This window comes from Microtus oregoni, unplaced genomic scaffold, assembly GCF_018167655.1.
Source record: "Microtus oregoni isolate MIOR12 unplaced genomic scaffold, Mior012 000107F_000, whole genome shotgun sequence".
In the NCBI taxonomy this organism is placed as follows: domain Eukaryota; kingdom Metazoa; phylum Chordata; class Mammalia; order Rodentia; family Cricetidae; genus Microtus; species Microtus oregoni.
In genome coordinates this window covers 3,456,276-3,465,000 of record NW_024544722.1, presented here as the reverse complement: position 1 = coordinate 3,465,000, position 8,725 = coordinate 3,456,276, and the positions used below count along the sequence as shown (strand labels likewise).

The 8,725-nt window shown below is 41.7% G+C and overlaps 1 protein-coding gene and 1 non-coding gene across 2 annotated transcripts in view; both read right to left on the bottom strand.

The window, feature by feature from the left end:
• LOC121443453 (high mobility group nucleosome-binding domain-containing protein 5-like) overlaps nt 1-4,431 on the bottom strand; it is a 4,999-nt gene extending 568 nt beyond the window's left edge. Inside the window, exons 1-4 of the mRNA XM_041645207.1 lie at nt 4,237-4,431; nt 2,432-2,455; nt 1,859-1,888; nt 1,550-1,603 (exon numbers count right to left, since the gene is read on the bottom strand). Coding sequence (XP_041501141.1) covers nt 1,550-1,603; nt 1,859-1,888; nt 2,432-2,455; nt 4,237-4,251 — 123 coding nt within the window. The 5' untranslated portion in view covers nt 4,252-4,431. The remainder of the gene's footprint in view (nt 1-1,549; nt 1,604-1,858; nt 1,889-2,431; nt 2,456-4,236) is intronic.
• On the bottom strand, nt 665-828 carry LOC121443455. Its single transcript, XR_005973666.1, has one exon. It is a non-coding gene; the product is annotated as a U1 spliceosomal RNA (small nuclear RNA).
• Nucleotides 4,432-8,725: the final 4,294 nt, after the last annotated feature.

Genomic DNA, 8,725 nt, shown 5'->3' with positions numbered 1-8,725 from the left:
CATCTTCAACACGTCTAGAGGAGACCATCATGGGATGCAGCTGTTCTAACCGCTATATGTGTAAGCGATCTAATTCCTTGACCTCTTTTTTTTTTTTGATTTGGCTATGAGAAAGTTCTTTGCTTAAGTGTACACACAGCAGGAAGATCATTTATTTAAGATGCCAGAGAAATCTTCCTGAATCCGAGATCTTCCAGTTATCTAATGTTTTCTTGAGGAAAGGTATGACTTTCAGACTCTGCTTTCATATTATGAAAAGACAGCACTTCCTACTACACAGGGGCATGTTACAAGGGTCAATTGAGAAAATGCCTATGTTAGATATTATATGCCGCACCATACAGAAAAGCTAGTACTCTGTTAACCAATGAGAAACAGAGATTTGAGAAACAGAAACAATTTTCAAGTGTGTGATTACACTATACCCAACGCGATTTATTCCTATCCTTTTTTTCCCTTCCTCCCTCTCAGTGCAATCCGCAGAACAGTTCAACAGCTAGGGAGCACGGCATCAACGTGTAAGCTGACTGATCATCAAAAAGCACTTAAGAATTTTTAAATGACAAATACCCAAAACAGCTTACAAAAACGATCATCGTTGGTTGTGCCTTCAGTCAGAAAATGGCAAGATTAGATGATCTCAACAATTCTTTTATTGTCCAGGGCAGAGAGCGCACAAACGCGGTAGCCCCACTACCACAAAATATGCAGTCGCGTTTCCCAGACTGGCGGCAATGGCAGGGGTCAACACATTAGGAGTGCGATGATGAGCCCCTTCCTGGGCAAACCACCTTAGCGATCATGGCATCTCCCTTGCCAAGTAAGTATTCAAATATTCTTGTGGTGCGTTTTTCTTTTTGTGGGGGAAGGATTTATTTATAGTCTATCGTCTAGGGAAGTCAGGGCAGAAACCTGGGGACAGGTGCTGAAACAGAAGCCACAGAAGAGTGGTGTTTACAGGATGGCTCTCATCGAATATTCTTTATAGCTTTAATCTTTTCTGATTTCTGTAATTCAACCAATTGTTAGGGGAAAATTGTGTAATAAAGCAATTAAAAGTTAACTTAATATTGATTTTATGTCTCTTTCAGCCTGTCATTAAGTATAACATCCAAGCACGGGCGTCTATATAAAACCATCTGACTCCATTTAAAGCACTTCCTGAAGTAGGATCAAATATTAGTTGCTGCTATTATTATAACGAACTATTGGGTTACTATAGTTTATGGCCTTTGTTTTCCCAGGAATATTGGTATTTTAGCGACTAAATCTTAAAGGCATATACATTTAATGCGTCTACCTACCAACATTTTCTATTTTACATTTACAATATTGTGTTCTAACTACCAAATAAAAATGCTAAGACTCAGCTGCCAATCCCAAAACACTGAGGAATGTTTACCACCCAGTAGAGCTATACGTACGGTACATTGTATTTCTGGGTAAGCAAACTATGAAGAAAACAAAAGGATTCATTGGGCGCGCGTTTACAATTTATTTCTTTAAAAAAAAAACACATTTTCTTCAATGTCAGAATTTTAATATTTACCCTTGGAGTTGATGCTCTTCTCGGTTTCAACTCTGGTATGAAGGGCACAGGCATCTGCATCAGAAAACACCATTATATAAGAAAAGAGAAAGAAATCATATTTGAAGAAAGCACTAGCAATGAAATCTATGAGCATGATTTAAACTAAGTACTAGGGACAAAAAAAAAACCCCTTTTCTTTAATTCATAAAGTTTCTCAAATAACCATTCCAAATAAGCCTTGAATTAAACATAATATTATGTAGAATTCCCTGATTCTAAAACCTCCATTACATGATACTTGGGCAACATTTTACAAAGACCACTTACAGCAGACAGTCGGGCTGATCTTCTCTTTGGCTGGAAATGGAAAAAAAAAAACAGTCAAAAGAATTATGAATGTACAAATCTGGAATTATTTTTATTGAGAAAATATTTGGCGTAACACTGTATAAATGTTGGTAGTAAGGAAGTGATTATAAATTTGGTTAAGAACTATCAGTAGATACCTCTGACCCCCTGGGGCCCCTTCCAATGGTAAAGAGAATAAAATCCATGACAAGCTTCTTTCACTGAACTAAATCAGCGAAGTTGCTGTTATTGAGTGAGGGGCACGTTTTAAAATGAACATACCTTTCTGCTCGCCAACTGACCAAACAGAATTTAAGCCTAAGAAGGTGCTCTCTGCATCTTATATCATAACAAGCACAGTAAGACCCTAGATTCCAGAAAGTCTGTCATTTTTATTAATGTACTTTTAAGAGAGCATTGGCACACACAACATTAGTACTCATTTGATACAAATATAACCACCAACATTAAATTTTACATAATTATATGTCTTTAGTTTCTACAATGGGTGCTGTTTCTTTTCAGAGAAACTCACAAACTAAGGACACTCACCTCCTGACTGGCATCGCTTGCAGCCTATGTAGAGGGAGAAAAATAAAAAAAAAAAGATATAGGGTAATCAATATAAACACTTAGATCAAAACATATAGCCGATGGATTAGAATTACGACTTTAGCCACTTGTTACTTTTTTCCTGGGTTCCCGCTCCAGCAGCCACGTGTTGTTTTCTAGCAGCTAGCAATTCCACATCTGCTGTTTTGGTAACAAGAAACGTGCACCAAGTTGCAAGTTCATACTCAAGACCCTTTTACAAAGAGTCAGCGTAACCTTTTTGTGTAAATAAGGTCTCGTAAAAAAAAAGCCATTTTCATTTTGAAATCCACCTGCTCTAAATGTTAAAGCCAAAACACAAGGGTTGGGGCGGGACGAACGAAGGCGGAGCTTCTTGCAATTTCCCTCTCTTGCCTTCTGTTTGCAGTGCAATTGTATCTATCTGACCTGCTCTGTTGATTATGGACTACTTTCCTCCCCAAATCCTGCATACGAAACAACACCACCACCATACTTTCAAGAAAGAATGTCTTTGTTCTAACGTCAACGTTTTATTCGGAGAAGCAGGCGGAGGAGGATTTTAAAACTTCCCGCCACTACCTGCTACAAGGTTGCTGTCAGCTCTGCAAAAAAGCAAGATCCATTGCACAAGCCTAAAAGAACCCGGCGAGAGCCTCGGCGAAGGGGGTGGTGATTAGAAACAATTGCTTTCGGTATCGGAGTAGCCCTTTACCCTGGGAATTACCAGGCTATTATTTCACCGATTCATACAGCCCATAGCACTGAGGAATTCAGCCTCATTTCTATGTTCTATGGAATACGGAAGGCGGACGGATTCACCAGAAGATAAGAACAATTATAAGGCTTTTACATTAACACAGTGTTTTACGATTTCACCAAGCAATGAAACAGCACTCCATTTTACTTGTAAGAGACTCGGGAGGAAAAAAAGGAAACACAAACACTGAGCGTCAACTTATTTCCTATCTATGCGGAGACAGGAATTTTGAAGTGAGGTTTACAGGAGACCTGTAGCCCTTGGTAGCTCAGATCAACTCCCCAATGTCTAAAGTGAACAAATCTCACGGCGCCCCACCATCCAACGCTGGCTGTAGTTTCTCGGACGCGGCTCTCTAATCACCTTTCCACCTTTAACTAGAGAGTTCCGAGAGTGCCAAATCTTTCAGATCTAAAGTTTCTAATTACAGCGGTGAATCTCTCCCTTCTCTAGGACAGTTTGAAGTCTGCGCCGCCTAATGGCACAGTATTACCATTGCATAGCCATCTGGCATGACAAGAAGTGGAGGAGGGAAGAGGGGGAAAAAAGGAAAAAAGAAAACGGAAAGAACAAAGGCAAAAAAAAAAAAAAAAAAAAAAAACCAAGAGAAAGCTGGGGCTTTCATTCTCCCAAACTAGACGATTCCCGGAGAAAAACTGGAGGTAGAGGAGGAAGCTGGCGCTGGAAGTATGGTTGGGAGAAGAGTTCTCCAATAGGGTAAGCGGAGGAAGGGGGGTGGGGTAGGAAGCGACAGCACAGCGCTATGGCTGTTTGTAATTCAGCATGGAGACACCTCTCAAACGATTCTCTCCCTTAAACAAAACAAGCCAAAAGTGAACTACCAGTTGCACACGAGACCTTTCGAAACCAAACACAGACGGCTCGCTACCTTTCCCTCGCCTTCCATTCAGAACATCACAAAATCGAACTAGAAGCCAAAATGCTCTTTCAAAAAGATAGAAATCTCTGCCGTAGGAAATATGTATTTCGGCAGCTAATCTCCCGTCTATCTTCCCATTTCACTTACCTTTCTTTTGGGCATTGTTGCAGCTCTCCGCAGGAGATCCTTAGGCAGGAGGGAAAAATGCCGAGAGCAGTCTCCGTCTGACCGCTTCGCGAGCGACTGAGTTTTCAATGAACTAATTGCAGCACGATATGTTCTCGCGTCCCCCCTCCCCCTAAAAAAAATCTCTCGTTATTGGCAACATTAAACACGCCAAGACGCAACCAAACTACGTGAATGGCTAGCCGAAGTGGGAGCCAGGTTGGAGTGACAGACTGTCAGGCCAATCAGAGGAGGTGGCCGGTTCGGAAGGCGTGGCTCGCGAACTTGCCCGAAGCCCTCGTACGCTGCTGGCTTTGACTGCCTCTGGGGTGCCGGAGTCCATGCACTTAGCAGACGCCTAGTGCTCCAACGTGACCAGCAGGAAATCCAGTTTTTTTTTTTTTGCCTTTTCACCCTTTTATGTTTTAACGACGAGCAAAAGCTCAAACAGTTGTTTTTTTCCACGATCTCCAACCCCCACCCCTTCCTTCTTCGCGCGGGGTGGCGGGCCCTTTTGAGACTGGATTGAGCCAGAGCTCCGGTCTTTCCCAGTTGGCAAGAGGGTGAGGTTGAAGTGACAGGAGCACCCGTTTAGAGATCAGAAAAAGAAAAAAAAAGAGTGGGAACGCTTCTGGTCGTGAGAACTTCCCGCCAAAGCTGAACTGGTCCCGGCTTTAGAAGGGTGCCAGAGCTACGCGCCTCCCGCAGGTGGAGAGTAGCAATAAATGTGGGACCTGGACGAGCAGGACGCTCCTGCAGGCCGCCTACCTTCTAAAAGAACCATTACCCCGGCTGGAGGGAGTCCACCAAAAATTGAATGGGGCCACGCGGGAAGTCTTTAATAGCAGATTTCTACCCGAAGGGAAATCATTGGCTTTAATGGTTTTTTTTAATTCAAAAGTGATATTTAAGATTATATACAAAGCAAAACAAAACCATTCCTTATCTTCATTTCTGAAACTTGAGGTGTCGCCTTACTTTGATTTGACTTTGCTCACAGAAGTGCCGCCTAAACATATTCTAGTCTCAGGCAGTGTTTAAATGGTAGTTTACTGTCTTGAGAATCTTCCATTTGTCTTCTGGTGTCAGAGTCTGAGACCTTAAACGTTTGGAGAAAGTAAAGAATATAATGCCTAGAAATAATTCTGGCTAAAACAGAGTGCTGAGGGCAGCTAATTGTTACTGGAAGTAAGCAGGCAGGTCTCGTCTCCGCAGCTTTTTTTTTTTTTTTTGTGACGTTTGCCTTGCTGTTGTTGAAAGAGCTATTTGTATTTAAATGTGCTTCAACAACAGTCTACATTCCCTAAACTTAAAGGCTAATCAGGAAAGAAAATTAACCTTTTAAACAGTTACTTAAGAATTTAGACCCTGGCCTGGTGGCGCTAGCCTTTAATCCCAGCACTGGGAAGACAGAAGCAGGCAAATCTCTGTGAGGTCAAGGCCAGCCTGGTCTACAAAGCAAGTGAGCCAGAGCTTTCTAGTGAAACTCGGTCTAGTTATTACCTGGTGATACCTCCAATTCTATTTATGCTCTCCTAGGTTAAAGAAAAAAACAGACTGGGGCTCGAGAGATGGCTCAGCAGTTAAGAGCCCCTGGCTGTTTTTCCAAAGGACAGGGATTCAGTTCCCAGCACTCACAAGGCAGCTCACAACTGTCTGTAACTCCAAGATCTGACACCCTCACACAGACATACATGCAGGCAAAGCACCAATGCACATAATATAAAAAGAAATAAACGATATATTTTATTTATATGCAAGTATATTTTATTAACATAAAATAAATTAATATAAAAATATATCATTAATATGCATAAAGCAAGAACAGACTGTCCATTTAAAAGAATTCTAGCCAGGGTTGGTGGTGGCAATGTAGCAGTGAAATACTGAGATTCAAGCCATTCTAGGCTCCATAAACATTCTGCCACCAACCAACCAAGTAAAAAACCAAAGAAAACCAGACCAGCAGGACTGCTCTATGATCTGTTTAAACTGCACCCTGACGGAGCCTTTCATTTTGAGTTTTGCCTCTTCTTCCCTAGCATTTGGCGTTTGGAGTTAAACAAACCACTTAACACTAGGACCTACTGAACCTTGGCTCCCACCTTCCATTGCATTCTCAGTCAACTAGACAAATCAGACAGGCGCATTTAAATGCGCTTCCTTCGCCTGCAGATATGTGTCCTCTGACCAGGCTCTGGATGGGTTTCTGAGTTACCTGCATTGTTGGAGGAACCTAGGTGTGTTTCAGTAATTTAATTTTTCTAAGAGAAAATTGGTTTCAATATATGAATTGTCTCATAAGGATAAGGGAAAAATGAAGAGAATGAAAACGTGTTAGCGCTGGAATGCATTCATTCAACAAATGCATATTTACCATTATTTTGTGGGTAGGATTTTTGTTTTTGTAGAGTAGTTTATAAAAATGCAAACCCCTGTGGCATGCAAAGTTGCCGTGCAGAGTTTCTGCCCTTGTAGTAATAGGGACGGCAGGGCTGCATCCCCAGCACCCAGCCGCCCCTACGGCTAGCTTTACCCAAAATAATTACATGGACACTGTATTCTTTTAAACACTGCTTGGCCCAATCTCTTCTAGGCTAATTCTCACATATTAATTTAGCCCATTTCTAATCATCTGTGTGTAGCACCCCAAGGTGCGCTTACCGGGGAGATTCTAGCCTAGTCCATCCTGGGTCGGAGCTTCATCCCGGGAGCTGGGCATGGCGTCTCTCTGAGGCGTCTGCTCCCAGGAGGAGAGCAGAGCTGTGGAGTCTCTGAGCTCACTTCCTCTTCCTCCCGGCATTTTGTTCTTTTTACTCCACCCACAGGGCCAAGCAGTTTCTTTATTGGCCAATGACCTTCCTCCATCATGCCCTTAAGGATTTTTATAGCTCTGTAGGATTGAGAAAACAGATGCGTACGTATCTGCAAATCAAAGTTGCATGTATTATATGAATGGTGAAGTTTATATTTAATAATACAGCGCAGGCGGTGGTGCGGAGTGGGGATGGGGAGGCTCTGTTGAAAACTGAGGTGTTTTGAAGAAGGCTTTTGTTGAAGAAGTATCGGGTTCTGAACCCTCGTGGAGACTGTTACACTGTAACAAATGCAAAGGCAAAGTTTGTACTTGTTGAGAGAACACACTGCCCACGGCCAGTAAGTTGAAACAAATGGTCATAATGAGCTCTGGGAGGTAAATTTCAAACTGGAGACAAGGTGAAAAGTGCTTAGCAGTCAGTGAAATGTGTGGCCAACTCCAGGGTTTGTCGGCTCTTTTCTGCTTTAGTCAGTCTTTTTCTCCTTAGCCCCCAACCTGTTCAAACTCTGATTTGCTCTTTCCCATTGCCTAAGTGAGGCTCATCTGTCTAATGCTTCACCCACCCCCACCATTCTTTCTAGTAGTAAACAAGGTGGGTGTCCTTTGTACCAGCCAATTTACTCGAGCTCTTGGCCTTTGGGGCATTTTTACCCGAGTCTTAAGCACCTACAAAATGTAGCACATCGTGAAGTCTACCCCAGCAAGGCTTGTTTACCAAAGTGTTTGCTAATCATTTCAACCCCCCAAAGCCTTCCCTCTTGCTCAAGCTAAATAATTTAGATTGAGCCACCATGTTGCATAAACAAACCTACTTTCTTCTTCATATATATATATTATATATATATTATATATAATATATATTGTCAGTTTTATAAAAATAATTTGTAAATATAGTAAATTTTGTAGCAGATACCTGGCATCTGATTGCTGAAAGTATTTAGGCAAGAAAAATAATTATATACAAGTGTAAGGGCTGGAGGGTTCGCATAGTGGTAGAGCGCTTGCCTTACATGAATGAGGCTCATCTCCAAGACCACAAGTTTGAGCCAAAGTTCAGTCAGTGTTGGCCATGACCAGGAATAGCTATGTAGCTAACCCGGAGCTCAACTTACATGAAGCTGGCTTGGAACTCACAGAGATCCATCTGCCTCTGCCTCCCAAGTGTTTGTACTAAAAGCATGAAACACTATTCCTGGCCATGGCCAACACTGACTGAACTTTGGCTCAAACTTGTGGTCTTGGAGATGAGCCTCATTCATGTAAGGCAAGCGCTCTACCACTATGCGAACCCTCCAGCCCTTACACTTGTATATAATTATTTTTCTTGCCTAAATACTTTCAGCAATCAGATGCCAGGTATCTGCTACAAAATTTACTATATTTACAAATTATTTTTATAAAACTGACAAACTATTATAAAGTCAGAATTTTATCTTTATGTAATGGTCAATGTGAGACTTTTTAATGGATCACTTATTTTTAAAATTGCACTAGCTTGTTTCTCTTTTTTAATAAAAGCTATGAATACTTGTTGCCTGGCAATTTTCCACAGGATAATGTCCCTTGGCTATTTAAGTATGCCTCCTATGACTGTCACAATTTAGAGTAACTGTAGCATGTCCATTCAGTAACCAGTGGGAAATGGCATAGGAA